Source organism: Oncorhynchus masou, unplaced genomic scaffold, assembly GCF_036934945.1.
Source record: "Oncorhynchus masou masou isolate Uvic2021 unplaced genomic scaffold, UVic_Omas_1.1 unplaced_scaffold_1342, whole genome shotgun sequence".
NCBI classification, from domain to species: domain Eukaryota; kingdom Metazoa; phylum Chordata; class Actinopteri; order Salmoniformes; family Salmonidae; genus Oncorhynchus; species Oncorhynchus masou.
In genome coordinates this window covers 61,076-77,621 of record NW_027003305.1, presented here as the reverse complement: position 1 = coordinate 77,621, position 16,546 = coordinate 61,076, and the positions used below count along the sequence as shown (strand labels likewise).

General features: G+C 46.8%; 1 protein-coding gene across 2 annotated transcripts in view; it reads left to right on the top strand.

Annotated features, from left to right (window-relative positions):
- The window catches only part of LOC135530437 (phospholipid-transporting ATPase ABCA3-like), an 89,596-nt gene extending 74,249 nt beyond the window's left edge, over positions 1 to 15,347 (top strand). The window contains exons 26-31 of one of the 2 annotated variants that reach the window (XM_064958763.1): positions 633 to 840; positions 1,337 to 1,511; positions 7,107 to 7,277; positions 7,476 to 7,672; positions 9,892 to 9,965; positions 12,538 to 15,347. In XM_064958763.1, coding sequence (XP_064814835.1) covers positions 633 to 840; positions 1,337 to 1,511; positions 7,107 to 7,277; positions 7,476 to 7,672; positions 9,892 to 9,965; positions 12,538 to 12,660 — 948 coding nt within the window. In that variant the 3' untranslated portion in view covers positions 12,661 to 15,347. Of the gene's footprint in view, positions 1 to 632; positions 1,274 to 1,336; positions 1,512 to 7,106; positions 7,278 to 7,475; positions 7,673 to 9,891; positions 9,966 to 12,537 lie in introns of those variants that run through there. The other variant, XM_064958761.1, reaches the window with a different exon arrangement.
- Positions 15,348 to 16,546: the final 1,199 nt, after the last annotated feature.

The window sequence follows — 16,546 nt, the reverse complement described above, 5'->3', positions numbered from 1 at the left end:
ACACAGCAGTGATCTCCCTCCCTCCCTCTAGGCACACAGCAGTGATCTCCCTCCCTCCCTCTAGGCACACAGCAGTGATCTCCCTCCCTCTAGGCACACAACAGTGATCTCCCTCCCTCCCTCTAGGCACACAACAGTGATCTCCTCCCTCCCCCTCCCTCCCTCCCTCCCTCCCTCCCTCCCTCCCTCCCTCCCTCCCTCCCTCCCTCCCTCCCTCCCTCCCTCCCTCCAGTTCTACAGCAGTGATCTCCCTCCCTCCCTCCCTCCCTCCCTCCCTCCCTCCCTCCCTCCCTCCCTCCCTCCCTCCCTCCCTCCCTCCCTCCCTCCCTCCCTCCCTCCCTCCCTCCCTCCCTCCCTCCCTCCCTCCCTCCCTCCCTCCAGTTCTACAGCAGTGATCTCCCTCCCTCACTCCCTCCCTCCAGTTCTACAGCAGTGATCTCCCTCCCTCCAGTTCTACAGCAGTGATCTCCCTCCCTCACTCCCTCACTCCCTCCCTCCAGTTCTACAGCAGTGATCTCCCTCCCTCACTCCCTCCCTCCAGTTCTACAGCAGTGATCTCCCTCCCTCCAGTTCTACAGCAGTGATCTCCCTCCCTCCAGTTCTACAGCAGTGATCTCCCTCCCTCCCTCCAGGTATACAGCAGTGGAGAAACAGTACTGGCGGTAGACAGACTCTCTCTAGCAGTGGGGAAAGGAGAGTGTTTTGGCCTGCTGGGTTTCAATGGAGCAGGGAAGACCACCACCTTCAAGATGCTCACCGGGGACGAGACTGTCACCTCTGGCGATGCCTACATTGACGGCTACAGCATTCTGAGGGATGTCAAGAAGGTTGGAGAGAGAGAGGAAAACATTTTCACTGTTTTTTTTTTTTTTATAAACTTGTTTTTTTTAATGTCACATACACAGGATAGGTGCAGTGAAATGTGTTGTTTGACAGGGTCGTCCATAGTAGTACGGCATCCCTGGAGCAAATTAAGGTTAACTACCTTGCTCAAGGGCACATCGGCAAATTTTTCACCTTGTCGGCTCGGGTATACTCAAACCTCTAAGCTACCTGCTGCCCTTACTTAAAAGTTAATTAGGGCACACCGTAGCAAAGCATTTTGCAACAGAAAACAAAAACTAGCATTTCTTATTGAATGCGTACAGATAGGACCTTCTTAATTAGGGACTGTTTTCTTACGCTTTGTGCCTCCTGAACACCAACCAGTTCTAATATTCTATGAAACAAAATCACCTTGCATGACACCACCCTCTCTCCCGTGTGTCGTAGGTACAGCAGCTATTGGCTATTGCCCGCAGTTGGGATCACATGACAGGAAGAGAAACGCTGAGCATGTATGCTTGCCCGCAGTTCGACGCTGTCCTGGATCACATGACAGGAAGAGAAACGCTGAGCATGTATGCTAGGCTCCGGGGGATACCAGAGAAATACGTGTCAGGCTGCGTGGAGAACGTGCTACGGTCCTTACTACTGGAGCCCCATGCTGACAAACTGTGCCGCAGCTACAGGTAAGCATTCAGGGGGAGGGGCTGTGTGGATGTGTGGGGGTGGGGGTGGAGGACGTGCTACGGTCCTTACTACTGGAGCCCCATGCTGACAAACTGTGCCGCAGCTACAGGTAAGCATTCAGGGGGAGGGGCTGTGTGGATGTGTGGGGGTGGGGGTGGAGGACGTGCTACGGTCCTTACTACTGGAGCCCCATGCTGACAAACTGTGCCGCAGCTACAGGTAAGCATTCAGGGGGAGGGGCTGTGTGGATGTGTGGGGGTGGGGGTGGAGGACGTGCTGTGTGGATGTGTGGGGGTGGGGGTGGACGGTCCTTACTACTGGAGCCCCATGCTGACAAACTGTGCCGCAGCTACAGGTAAGCATTCAGGGGGAGGGGCTGTGTGGATGTGTGGGGGTGGGGGACAGTGCGTGTATGTGTTGGGGTGGGGGACAGTGCGTGTATGTGTTGGGGTGGGGGACAGTGTGTGTATGTGTTGGGGTGGGGGACAGTGTGTGTATGTGTTGGGGTGGGGGTGGGGGACAGTGTGGATGTGTTGGTTTGGGGGTGGGGGGGAGGGGCTGTGTGGATGACAGTGTGTAGGTGTTGGTTTGGGGGTGGGGGACTGTGTGTTGGTTTGGGGGTGGGGGACAGTGTGTTGGTGTTTTGTTCTGGGGGGTGGGGGACAGTGTGTGTGTTGTTTGGGGGGTGGGGGACAGTGTGTGGATGTGTTGGTTGAGGGGTGGGGGACAGTGTGTGTGTGTTGTTTTGGGGGTGGGGGACTATGTGTGTGTTGGGGTGGGGGACAGTGTGTGTGTTGGGGTGGGGGACAGTGTGTGTGTTGGGGTGGGGGACAGTGTGTGTGTGTGGGGGTGGGGGACAGTGTGTGGGGGTGGGGGACAGTGTGTGGGTGTGTTGGTTTGGGAGTGGGGGACAGTGTGTGTGTTGGGGTGGGGGACAGTGTGTGTGTTGGGGTGGGGGACAGTGTGTGTGTGGGGGTGGGGGACAGTGTGTGGGTGTGGGGGACAGTGTGTGGGTGTGTTGGTTTGGGAGTGGGGGACAGTGTGTGTGGGTGTGTTGGTTTGGGGGTGGGGGACAGTGTGTGTGTGTGTGGGGGTGGGGGACAGTGTGTGTGTGTGTGTTGGTTTGGGGGAGTGGGGACAGTATGTGTGTGTGTGGGGGACAGTGTTGGTTTGGGGTGGGGGACAGTGTGTGTGTGTGTGGGGTGGGGGTGGGGGACAGTGGGTGGGTGTGTTGGTTTGGGGGTGGGGGACAGTGTGGGAGACAGTTTGGGGGTGGGGGACAGTGTGTGTGAGTGTGTTAGTTTGGGGGTGGGGGACAGTGTGTGTTGGTTTGGGAGGGTGTGTTGGTTTGGGGGTGGGGGAGGGTGTGTGTGTTGGGGTGGGGGATAGTGTGTGTGGGTGTGTTGGTTTGGGGGTGGGGGACAGTGTGTGTTGGTTTGGGAGTGGGGGACAGTGTGTGTGTGTGTGTGGTGTGGGGGACAGTGTGTGTGTTGGTTTGGGGGTGGGGGACAGTGTGTGTGTGTGTGTGTGTTTGGGGTGGGGGACAGTGTGTGTGTGTGGGGTGGGGGACAGTGTGTGGGAGTGGGGGACAGTGTGGGGGTGGGGGACAGTGTTGGTTTGGGAGTGGGGGACAGTGTGGTTTGGGAGTGGGGGACAGTGTGTTGGTTGGTTTGGGAGTGGGGGACAGTGTGTGGGGGGGGACGTGTTGGTTTGGGAGTGGGGGACAGTGTGTGGGGGCGTGTTGGTTTGGGAGTGGGGGACAGTGTGTGGGGGGGTGTTGGTTTGGGAGTGGGGGACAGTGTGTGGGGCGTGTTGGTTTGGGGAGTGGGGGACAGTGTGTGGGGGAGTGGGGGAGGTGTTGGTTTGGGAGTGGGGGACAGTGTGTGGGGTGTTGGTTTGGGAGTGGGGGACGTGTTGGTTTGGGAGTGGGGGACAGTGTGTGGGCGTGTTGGTTTGGGGGTTTGGGGTGTTGGTTTGGGAGTGGGGGACAGTGTGTGGGGCGTGTTGGTTTGGGAGTGGGGGACAGTGTGTGGGTTTGGGAGTGGGGGACGTGTTGGTTTGGGAGTGGGGGACAGTGTGTGGGTGTGTTGGTTTGGGAGTGGGGGACAGTGTGTTGTGTTGGTTTGGGAGTGGGGGACAGTGTGTGGGCGTGTTGGTTTGGGAACTGGATGAATCATTGTGTTCTTTACCTTTGGGACTTTTGTGGGAAATCTCTTCACAGTATCATACTTTGGGAGTGGGGGACATATACAAAATGTTCATGTGTTGTGTTTGGGGCACTTGCAGGTCACAGTGCTCTGTGGTCTGGATGAATCATTGTGTGCTTTCTCTTTGTACTTTTGTGGCTATAAATCTCTTCCAGTATCATACTACTGGAGACATATATTGTCCTATAGTGTACAAAATCCTTCATCTGGTGTATTTGTCATATAGTGTACACTTGCTTCTCTCAGAGACATATCTTGTCATATTTGTTACACTGCTCCTTCTCTCTAGAGACATATCTTGTCCTATAGTGTACACTACTCCTTCTCTCTCTAGAGACATATCTTGTCATATAGTGTACACTACTCCTTCTCTCTCTAGAGACATATCTTGTCCTATAGTGTACACTACTCCTTCTCTCTCTAGAGACATATTTTATTTTATTTTTATTTTTATTTCACCTTTATTTAACCAGGTAGGCTAGTTGAGAACAAGTTCTCATTTGCAACTGCGACCTGGCCAAGGTAAAGCATAGCAGTGTGAACAGACAACACAGAGTTACACATGGAGTAAACAATTAACAAGTCAATAACACAGTAGAAAAAAAGGGGAGTCTATATACATTGTGTGCAAAAGGCATGAGGAGGTAGGCAAATAATTACAATTTTGCAGATGGGTGGGCTATTTACCAATAGACTATGTACAGCTGCAGCGATCAGTTAGCTGCTCAGATAGCACATGTTTGAAGTTGGTGAGGGAGATAAAAGTCTCCAACTTCAGGGATTTTTGCAATTTGTTCCAGTCACAGGCAGCAGAGAACTGGAAGGAAAGGCGGCCAAATGAGGTGTTGGCTTTAGGGATGATCAGTGAGATACACCTGCTGGAGCGCATGCTACGGATGGGTGTTGCCATCGTGACCAGTGAACTGAGATAAGGCGGAGCTTTACCTAGCATGGACTTGTAGATGACCTGGAGCCAGTGGGTCTGGCGACGAATATGTAGCGAGGGCCAGCCGACTAGAGCATACAAGTCGCAGTGGTGGGTGGTATAAGGTGCTTTAGTGACAAAACGGATGGCACTGTGATAAACTGCATCCAGTTTGCTGAGTAGAGTGTTGGAAGCAATTTTGTAGATGACATCGCCGAAGTCGAGGATCGGTAGGATAGTCAGTTTTACTAGGGTATGTTTGGCGGCGTGAGTGAAGGAGGCTTTGTTGCGGAATAGAAAGCCGACTCTTGATTTGATTTTCGATTGGAGATGTTTGATATGAGTCTGGAAGGAGAGTTTACAGTCTAGCCAGACACCTAGGTACTTATAGGTGTCCACATATTCAAGGTCGGAACCATCCAGGGTGGTGATGCTCGTCGGGCATGCGGGTGCAGGCAGCGATCGGTTGAAAAGCATGCATTTGATTTTACTAGCGTTTAAGAGCAGTTGGAGGCCACGGAAGGAGTGTTGTATGGCATTGAAGCTCGTTTGGAGGTTAGATAGCACAGTGTCCAAGGACGGGCCGGAAGTATACAGAATGGTGTCGTCTGCGTAGAGGTGGATCAGGGAATCGCCTGCAGCAAGAGCAACATCATTGATATATACAGAGAAAAGAGTCGGCCCGAGAATTGAACCCTGTGGCACCCCCATAGAGACTGCCAGAGGACCGGACAGCATGCCCTCCGATTTGACACACTGAACTCTGTCTGCAAAGTATCTTGTCCTATAGTGTACACTACTCCTTCTCTCTCTAGAGACATATCTTGTCCTATAGTGTACACTACTCCTTCTCTCTCTAGAGACATATCTTGTCCCAGTGTATCTTGTCATAGTACTCCTTCTCTCTCCAGAGACATATCTTGTCATATAGTGTACACTACTCCTTCTCTCTCTAGAGACATATCTTGTCATATAGTGTATACTACTCCTTCTCTCTCCAGAGACATATCTTGTCATATAGTGTACACTACTCCTTCTCTCTCTAGAGACATATCTTGTCATATAGTGTACACTACTCCTTCTCTCTCTAGAGACATATCTTGTCCTATAGTGTATACTACTCCTTCTCTTGTCTCTAGAGACATATCTTGTTCTATAGTGTACACTACAGAGACATATCTTGTCATATAGTATACACTTCTCTCTCTAGAGACATATCTTGTCATATAGTGTACACTACTCCTTCTCTCTCTAGAGACATATCTTGTCATATAGTGTACACTATTCCTTCTCTCTCTAGAGACATATCTTGTTCTATAGTGTACACTACTCCTTCTCTCTCTAGAGACATATCTTGTCATATAGTGTACACTACTCCTTCTCTCTCTAGAGACATATCTTGTCATATAGTGTCATATAGTGTACACTACTCCTTCTCTCTCTAGAGACATATCTTGTTCTATAGTGTACACTACTCCTTCTCTCTCTAGAGACATATCTTGTCATATAGTGTACACTACACTCTTCTCTCTCTTGTTCTCTCTCTCTATCTTGTTCTATAGTGTACACTACTCCTTCTCTCTCTAGAGACATATCTTGTTCTATAGTGTACACTACTCCTTCTCTCTCTAGAGACATATCTTGTCATATAGTGTACACTACTCCTCTCTCTAGAGACATATCTTGTTCTATCTTTCTCTCTCTAGAGACATATCTTGTCATATAGTGTACACTATATCTTGTCATATAGTGTACACTACTCCTTCTCTCTCTAGAGACATATCTTGTCCCATAGTGTATCTTGTTCTACTCCTTCTCTCTCTAGAGACATATCTTGTCATATAGTTCTCTCTCTAGAGACATATCTTGTCTATAGTGTACACTACTCCTTCTCTCTCTAGAGACTTCTCTCTAGAGACATATCTTGTTCTATAGTGTACACTACTCCTTCTCTCTCTAGATAGACATATATCTTGTCCTATAGTGTATACTACTCCTTCTCTCTAGAGACATATCTTGTTCTATAGTGTACACTACTCCTTCTCTCTCTAGAGACATATCTTGTCCTATAGTGTACACTACTCCTTCTCTCTAGAGACATATCTTGTTCTATAGTGTACACTACTCCTTCTCTCTCTAGAGACATATCTTGTCATATAGTGTACACTACTCCTCTCTCTAGAGACATATCTTGTTCTATAGTGTATACTACTCCTTCTCTCTCTAGAGACATATCTTGTCATATAGTGTACACTACTCCTTCTCTCTCTAGAGACATATCTTGTCATATAGTGTACACTACTCCTCTCTCTAGAGACATATCTTGTCCTAGCTCAGAGACGTGAAATGTCAAGATACAAATACAACGCCTTTCCTCGTTCCTTCCTCCCTCTTGCCCCCCATCCCTTCTCCCTCAAATCCCTTGGTACCCCCCTCCCCCCTTTCACTCTCTCTTCCTCCAGTGGGGGCAATAAGAGGAAGCTGAGTGCGGCTGTGGCTCTGATTGGTGGACCCCCGGTCATCTTCCTGGACGAGCCGTCCACTGGCATGGACCCGGTTGCTAGGCGACTGCTGTGGGATGCTGTGACGCGCACCCGAGAGTCTGGAAAGGCCATCATCATCACCTCTCACAGGTGAGCATAGCACACACACACACACACACCATCCTCTTTATCGCCATCATCATCATCCACCTTCCAGTACAGTCATTACTGTGTCACAGGAAGGAACAGAGTGACTCAGAGAATAAAATAATGTTGTCGTGCTTGGTTTATCTTTCTCCCTCTCCTCTTTTGTTCCTCTCTTCTTCCCCTTCTCTCTCTCTGCTGTAGTATGGAGGAATGTGAGGCCCTGTGTACCCGGCTGGCTGTGATGGTGAACGGTCAGTTTAAGTGTCTGGGCAGTCCCCAGCACCTGAAGAGTAAGTTTGGCAGCGGCTACACACTACTGGCTAAAGTACGAGTGGACAAGGAGGTGGAGGATAGCGACCTGCAACTCTTCAAGGACTTCATCGAGAGCACCTTCCCAGGTCAGAGAGACACACACACACACACACACTCTGAGTCAGACTCATGAACATACACGGGTGCACACACACAAACAAGCTTATACAGGCGCATGTAGTGTACACACACACACGTAGACATGCACAAACACTCACGCACACGTATGCACACAGACACATGTGCACGCACCCCAACCCCTGAGGCTGGTTCAAAGATGATCCAAGATGTATGACTGTCAATGGTTTAGGGCAGTGGTTCCTAAACTTTTTATAGTCCCATACCCCTTCAAACAGTCAACCTCCAGCTGTTTAGCACCAGCATCAGCACACTCTCAAATGTTTTTTTTTTCCCATCATTGTAATGAGCCTGCCACACACACACTATACGATACATTTATTAAACATAAGAATGAGTGTGAGTTTTTGTCACAACACGGCTCGTTGGAAGTGACAAAGAGCTGTTATAGGACCAGGGAACAAATAATTAGAATCAATAATTTTGCTCTTTATTTAGCCATCTTACATATAAAACTTTATTTGTTCATCAAAAATTGTGAATAACTCACCACAGGTTAATGAGAAGGGTGTTCTTGAAGGATGCACATAACTCTGCACTGTTGGGTTGTAAATTAGAGAGAGTCAGCCTTAAATGATTTTCCACACACAGTCTGTGCCTGTATTTAGTTCTCATTCTAGTGAGGGCTGAAAATCCACTCTCACATGGATACGTGGTTGCAAAGGGTATCAGTGTCTTAACAGCACGATTTGCCAAGGCAGGACACTCTGAGCACAGCCCAGTCCAGAAATCTGCCGGTGGCATCTGATTAAATTACATTTTCACAGAACCGCTTGTTTGAATTTTGATGAGGCTCTCTTGTTCAGATATCTGTAAGTGGACTGGAGGAAGGGCATTACAGGGATAACGAATCCAGGTTGTGTCATCCGTTTCAGGAAAGTACCTGCGTAATTGCGAACCCAACTCACTCAGGTGCTTCGCTATATCACATTTGACATTGTTCGTAAGCTTGAGTTCATTTGCAAACAAAAAATCATACAATGATGGAAAGACCTGTGTGTTGTCCTTGTTAATGCAGACAGAGAAGAGCTCCAACTTCTTAATCATAGCCTCAATTTTGTCGCGCACATTGATAGTTGCGGAGAGTCCCTGTAATCCTAGATTCAGATCATTCAGGTGAGAAAAAACATCACCCAGATAGGCCAGTCGTGTGAGAAACTCTTCATCATGCAAGCGGTCAGACAAGTTACTATTATGGTCAGTAAAGAAAACTTTAAGCTTGTCTCTCTATTAAAAAAGTGTCAATACTTTGTCCCTTGATAACCAGCACACTTCTGTATGTTGTAAAAGCGTTACATGGTCGCTGCCCATATTTTTGCATAATGCAGAAAATACACGAGAGTTCAGGGGTCTTGCTTTAACGAAGTTAACCATTTTTACTGTAGTGTCCAAAACGTCTTTCAAGCTGTCAGGCATTCCCTTGGCAGCAAGAGCCTCTCGGTGATGCTGCAATGTACCCAAGTGGCGTCGGGAGCAATTGCTTTCACACGCATTACCACTCCACTGTGTCTCCCTGTCATGGCTTTTGCTCCATCAGTACAGATACCAACACATCTTAACCACCAAAGTCCATTAGATGTCACAAAGCTGTCCAGTACATTAAACACATCTTCTCCTGTTGTCCTGGTCTCCAGAAGAGGATGTCTTCCTGATGCGTTGTGAAACAGTTGTTTGATGAAGTCAGTGTCTGGTTTGTTGGCCTTTTCCCCCAGCATTGTCCCAGCCATATCCGCGGCAGCAGGAAGAATTCAGTCCTCTACAATAGTCTGGGGCTTGCCTGTCCTAGCCACTCGGTAGCTCACCATATAAGACGCTTCTAGCCCCTTCTTATTAATGGTATCAGTTGCTTTTGTACATGTCTTACTACGCAAAAGTAATCTATTCTAGCTCAAAGAACCCCCATGGCTTATTTTTGACATTTCGTCGCGTTTCATTTCTAAATGTCTGCGTAAGAGGGAAGGTTTCCCGCAAGAGAGTAACGGTTAATGTGATTGGATGTTAATTATTTGACTAGGCTGCCTGTATTTGACATTGTGTTTTTGTTTCGATAAGCACTAGATGGTTTAATTTTATTTTTGGCAGTGAAATGAGGCTACACCTACCCCAGTTTGGGAATACCTGATTTTGGGGGTTGGTCTAACATGACATCACTTCCTTCTCTCCACAGGAAGTCTACTAACAGATGAACACCAGGGCATGGTGCACTATCACTTAACTGACAAGACTCTTACCTGGGCACAGGTAACAATCTCTCTTTCTCTTTCTCAGCAGGTCCCTATTCACTCCCTACCCCTTCTCCTTGGCCCTAACCTGTCAGCCAGCCTGTCTTTTAGACTGTAAGAGCACTGTCTAGTGGAGCCCTAACCTGTCAGCCAGCCTGTCTTTTAGACTGTAATAGCACTGTCTAGTGGAGACCTAACCTGTCAGCCAACCTGTCTTTTAGACTGTAATAGCACTGTCTAATGGAGACCTAACCTGTCAGCCAGCCTGTCTTTTAGACTGTAAGAGCACTGTCTAATGGAGACCTAACCTGTCAGCCAGCCTGTCTTTTAGACTGTAAGAGCACTATCTAGTGGAGACCTAACCTGTCAGCCAGCCTGTCTTTTAGACTGTAATAGCACTGTCTAATGGAGACCTAACCTGTCAGCCAGCCTGTCTTTTAGACTGTAATAGCACTGTCTAGTGGAGACCTAACCTGTCAGCCAGCCTGTCTTTTAGACTGTAAGAGCACTGTCTAGTGGAGACCTAACCTGTCAGCCAGCCTGTCTTTTAGACTGTAAGAGCACTATCTAGTGGAGACCTAACCTGTCAGCCAGCCTGTCTTTTAGACTGTAATAGCACTGTCTAATGGAGACCTAACCTGTCAGCCAGCCTGTCTTTTAGACTGTAATAGCACTATCTAGTGGAGACCTAACCTGTCAGCCAACCTGTCTTTTAGACTGTAATAGCACTGTCTAGTGGAGACCTAACCTGTCAGCCAGCCTGTCTTTTAGACTGTAATAGCACTGTCTAATGGAGACCTAACCTGTCAGCCAGCCTGTCTTTTAGACTGTAAGAGCACTATCTAATGGAGACCTAACCTGTCAGCCAGCCTGTCTTTTAGACTGTAAGAGCACTGTCTAATGGAGACCTAACCTGTCAGCCAGCCTGTCCTTTAGACTGTAATAGCACTGTCTAATGGAGACCTAACCTGTCAGCCAGCCTGTCTTTTAGACTGTAAGAGCACTGTCTAGTGGAGACCTAACCTGTCAGCCAGCCTGTCTTTTAGACTGTAATAGCACTGTCTAGTGGAGACCTAACCTGTCAGCCAGCCTGTCTTTTAGACTGTAAGAGCACTGTCTAATGGAGACTAACCTGTGGCCTGTCTTTTAGACTGTAATAGCACTGTCTAATGGAGCCAACCTGTCAGCCAGCCTGTTTTTAGACTGTAAGAGCACTGTCTAGTGGAGACCTAACCTGTCAGCCAGCCTGTCTTTTAGACTGTAATAGCACTGTCTAATGGAGACCTAACCTGTCAGCCAGCCTGTCTTTTAGACTGTAAGAGCACTGTCTAGTGGAGACCTAACCTGTCAGCCAGCCTGTCTTTTAGACTGTAAGAGCACTGTCTAGTGGAGACCTAACCTGTCAGCCAGCCTGTCTTTTAGACTGTAATAGCACTGTCTAATGGAGACCTAACCTGTCAGCCAGCCTGTCTTTTAGACTGTAAGAGCACTGTCTAGTGGAGACCTAACCTGTCAGCCAGCCTGTCTTTTAGACTGTAAGAGCACTGTCTAGCAACTGTCAGCCAGCCTGTCTTTTAATGTAAGAGCCTAACCTGTCAGCCAGCCTGTCTTTTAGACTGTAAGAGCACTATCTAGTGGAGACCTAACCTGTCAGCCAGCCTGTCTTTTAGACTGTAAGAGCACTATCTAGTGGAGACCTAACCTGTCAGCCAACCTGTCTTTTAGACTGTAAGAGCACTATCTAGTGGAGACCTAACCTGTCAGCCAGCCTGTCTTTTAGACTGTAATAGCACTGTCTAGTGGAGACCTAACCTGTCAGCCAACCTGTCTTTTAGACTGTAATAGCACTATCTAGTGGAGACCTAACCTGTCAGCCAGCCTGTCTTTTAGACTGTAAGAGCACTATCTAGTGGAGACCTAACCTGTCAGCCAAGACCACTGTCTTTTAGAGCCTGTCTTTTAGACTGTAAGCACTATCTAGTGGAGACCTAACCTGTCAGCCAGCCTGTCTTTTAGACTGTAATAGCACTGTCTAATGGAGACCTAACCTGTCAGCCAGCCTGTCTTTGACTGTAGACACTGTGTGGAGACCTAACCTGTCAGCCAACCTGTCTTTTACTGTAATAGCACTATCTAGTGGAGACCTAACCTGTCAGCCAGACCTGTCTAATTTAGACAGCCTGTCTTTTAGACTGTAAGAGCACTATCTAGTGGAGACCTAACCTGTCAGCCAACCTGTCTTTTAGACTGTAAGAGCACTATCTAGTGGAGACCTAACCTGTCAGCCAGCCTGTCTTTTAGACTGTAAGAGCACTATCTAGTGGAGACCTAACCTGTCAGCCAACCTGTCTTTTAGACTGTAAGAGCACTATCTAGTGGAGACCTAACCTGTCAGCTAACCTGTCTTTTAGACTGTACGAGCACCATCTAGTGGAGAAAGAGTGTAATGGCGTATTTGCCTTTGATTTGTATCCGACAACTCCACACAATTGACATTGTCAGATACATCTTTTGATTTTAGGCTAAGCACTGACTCACCCTATGATTTCCCTCTTTCTATCCCCTCTCTTCATCCCCCCATCCTCCCCAAGGTGTTTGGCACCCTGGAGGCAGCCAAAGAGAAGTACAACATCGACGACTACGCTGTGAGCCAGATCTCCTTGGAACAGGTGTTCCTCAGCTTCGCCCAGTTCCAGCATTGCAGCAGGAAATAGATACAGCGAGGAGGAAGAAGAGGGGGAGCTCCATCTCTCTGTTTCTCTCTCTTTCTCTGTCCATCCGTCGTGTGTATCTCTCCACTCTGTGTGGCTGACCTGTGTACATGGGCTCGACTATGTGACGCGCCACTGAGCTATGATCAGGTCTTGATCAACATACACACAGACAGACACTGTGCAGTGATGGAGCAGAGTTTGAATCCCTGGACACCCGGTCTTCAACGTGGCCGTGTTACCCCAGCTCCCTCTAACCCCGCTGGGCTTGGTCTGCCAACCAGACTGGACCTGTTGATCCAAGCCTGGGTCTTAACCATCAACCACTCCTTTCTCTTCTGTTCAATCAGTTTGTGTGTTGGACATTGAGGTCAGTACAGAGGCAAGGTTAGGGTTAGGGAGTTCTAAGTAAGGAATCTTCGATGTTACCCCTTTTTTGTCTTTGACGTTTAAAGACCATGTATACAACTGGATACCACTGGATATGATGGTCTACTCTGTATAATACAACTCAGCCTTGTGAATGTGTGACAGGCAGGGTTGTGAATGTGTGACAGGCAGGGTTGTGAATGTGTGACAGGCAGGGTTGTGAATGTGTGACAGGCAGGGTTGTGAATGTGTGACAGGCAGAGTTGTGAATGTGTGACAGGCAGGGTTGTGAATGTGTGACAGGCAGGGTTGTGAACTTGTATGCAGCTTTCTTTATGAATGATTTTTGTCTCCTCATATAATTCTTACTGTGATCCTAAACAATTGTGCACAGTGGGTATTGTTCGTCACTGATATGATTGAAATATACAATGAAGCACTTCAAGTGATGGAATTGTAAAACAAATCAACATTTTTTTTTTCTTTATTAGGGTAAATGCCATGCTAATGCCATGCCAGGGTAAATGCCATGCTAATGCCATGCCAGGGTAAATGCCATGCTAATGCCATGCCAGGGTAAATGCTATGCTCTAACACGTGTTCATCATTTTTGGTCGGATGTAAATGATGTAATAGATTCATGGTACTGAAGCCACTTCCGGTAGGAAATCATTAGATTGGTTTGCAGAAACAGTAGCTAACAATTGCATGTCTGAAAGAACAACAACCTCTCTGCACTGCATTGCATGGCACACCAAAGGTGTGCTAGGTATTGAGTTGCCCTCAGACCATCATCAAAATTCCTAATTGCAAGATTCAGAAAGAAAAAAGGTCTTGAAGGATTTGGGCATGTTGGACTGTGTGGTTTCTATCCTGAGCATTGTGTCCACTGACTGAAGCACAACTTCCCTTTCTACGGGCTATAGTAAGTTTGATGCAGTGTCATAGTTACAGAATCACTATCTCAACCTGCTGAGGTACAGATATGTTATTTGACTTTAAGGGACAAGTCAATGACCTTGTGAAATCACTGAACTATCCCTCTAAGTGAGGTGTTTTTTGGTTAGTTTACCCACACTAATTTAACTGCAGTTTAAGCATTTCTTGTTAACTTTATTTGTTTGTGTGCTGTCCCTTTACTGCTGTCAATTATACTACTACAGTACTACAATGTTATTCCTGAAGGCTGAAACAAAATGATGTTTTTGCTTATCAATGTGTAGATGCATTACAGCTATGGACCAATGCACTGTTACTTCTTCTTAATATAGAGTTTAGAGTACTTTACTATAGAGTAACACAGCGTCCAGTCAACAAATCAGTCACTTTTTCCCGTCCATTGGCTGTTTTGTTTTCTCATTTGCAAACCCTTTCTCAATGTAATTGAATGAAGAGTTTGAATGAGAATGTGAGGTTTAAAGACAATAGCTTCCACAGGAATGAAAGTATTTCTGTCCAGACAGAGAATTCCTGCGTCTTGTCCCAGCATTCCATTTATACATTTTTTTTGCTTTGTGGAAAATGTTTAGGCCAAGTCCAATATTTAGTCCAATTGTGTCTCGACAGGTTAACTCTCCTATGTTCTCCCAATGCTACACTGGTTGATGTGGTTATGTATCTAACCTATCAACAGTAGTCATGGGAGCATAGTATAAACGTCTTAAAGGGGTAGCTGACTTTTTTGTTGATGTTTTCAGTTAAAAAAAGTAAGCTGTCCTTTTTAAAAGAATGTTTCTGAAAATGGTTAACTTATCAATGCAACTGACTGTAAAACAGCCTCTTTATAAGGACCATGAAGGATCAACTCTGCCCCCCAAACCCCTCCCTCATAGCTCACTCAATCTAGCAAGTTGACTTTTTATTTTATTTTTTAAAAGCACTTTTGAAGTAAACCTCCGCAACAATGGCTGTTTCTGGGATGGTGGAACTTAAGCACTGTGTAGGATAGTTGACAAACTGATAGGCAAGTGGTGACAGACTTAAGTAGAGGCTGACGTTCATGTTTGGAAGACAAAAAATAGTGCTTATTGATTATACAGGGCTCTGTCCTGACAACTGTTTTTGTTACGTTTATACATATTATAGATGCTAGTTCATCCAAATGGACATGTCTTACAGCAAGTAAAAGAGAACTTGAAAACATTGTGATGATGATGATGATGCATATGATTAGGATGAAATACAATGTATCATATTTAAAAAGGGACTCTTCATCATTGTACTCGTATGTACTGTATCATGGAACTAACCTTGTCTACTGTATAATTACTGCTATTATTTTTTAAATTAAATTTGCTTTATGCAAATTGGAACAAAAACAAGTATTCCTTTACTTTAGAAACACCACACTCCCATTATACATAATCAACGATGAGGTATTTCTAATAATAAGCCAGCTGTTCTACAAATATATAAAACTGGACCAGCTGAACTCAGCCAGTAGTACACTGTGGTCATATACTGTTAACACCTGTATGCTTTGTTTGTGAATCAGAGCATGACCTGTGTGTATCCCCTCAGTAGTTACAACCCAGGTTTTCTCTGGTGTTTTCAGAGGGGAAGGCACAGAAACCCTCAGTAGTTACATCCCAGGTTTTCTCTGGTGTTTTCAGAGGGGAAGGCACAGAAACCCTCAGTAGTTACAACCCAGGTTTTCTCTGGTGTTTTCAGAGGGGAAGGCACAGAAACCTTCAGTAGTACAACCCAGGTTTTCTCTGGTGATTTCAGAGGGGAAGGCACAGAAACCATCAGTAGTTACAACCCAGGTTTTCTCTGGTGTTTTCAGAGGGAAGTAGTTACACAGAAACCCCTCAGTAGTTACAACCCAGGTTTTCTCTGGTGTTTTCAGAGGGGAAGGCACAGAAACCCTCAGTAGTTACAACCCAGTTTTCTCTGGTGTTTTCAGAGGGGAAGGCACAGAAACCCTCAGTAGTTACAACCCAGGTTTTCTCTGGTGTTTTCAGAGGGGAAGGCACAGAAACCCTCAGTAGTTACAACCCAGGTTTTCTCTGGTGTTTTCAGAGGGGAAGGCACAGAAACCCTCAGTAGTTACAACCCAGGTTTTCTCTGGTGTTTTCAGAGGGGAAGGCACAGAAACCCTCAGTAGTTACAACCCAGGTTTTCTCTGGTGTTTTCAGAGGGGAAGGCACAGAAACCTTCAGTAGTACAACCCAGGTTTTCTCTGGTGTTTTCAGAGGGGAAGGAAAACCTTCAGTAACAACCCTCTGGTGTTTTCAGTTACAACCCAGGTTTTCTCTGGTGATTTCAGAGGGGAAGGCACAGAAACCCTCAGTAGTACAACCCAGGTTTTCTCTGGTGTTTTCAGAGGGGAAGGCACAGACACTTTGACGATGGACAAAAGTCTTGCAGGACCAGTTATTTGACCTCCCTATTCCCTGCTGTATTGCCAGATTTGCATATATGTCATACAACCTGGAACCTATGGGCTGGTTTCCCAGTCTAGGACTATGCTACATCTGTCTGGGAAACCTTTATTGGGCTTGGGTTATTCTTTCACTCC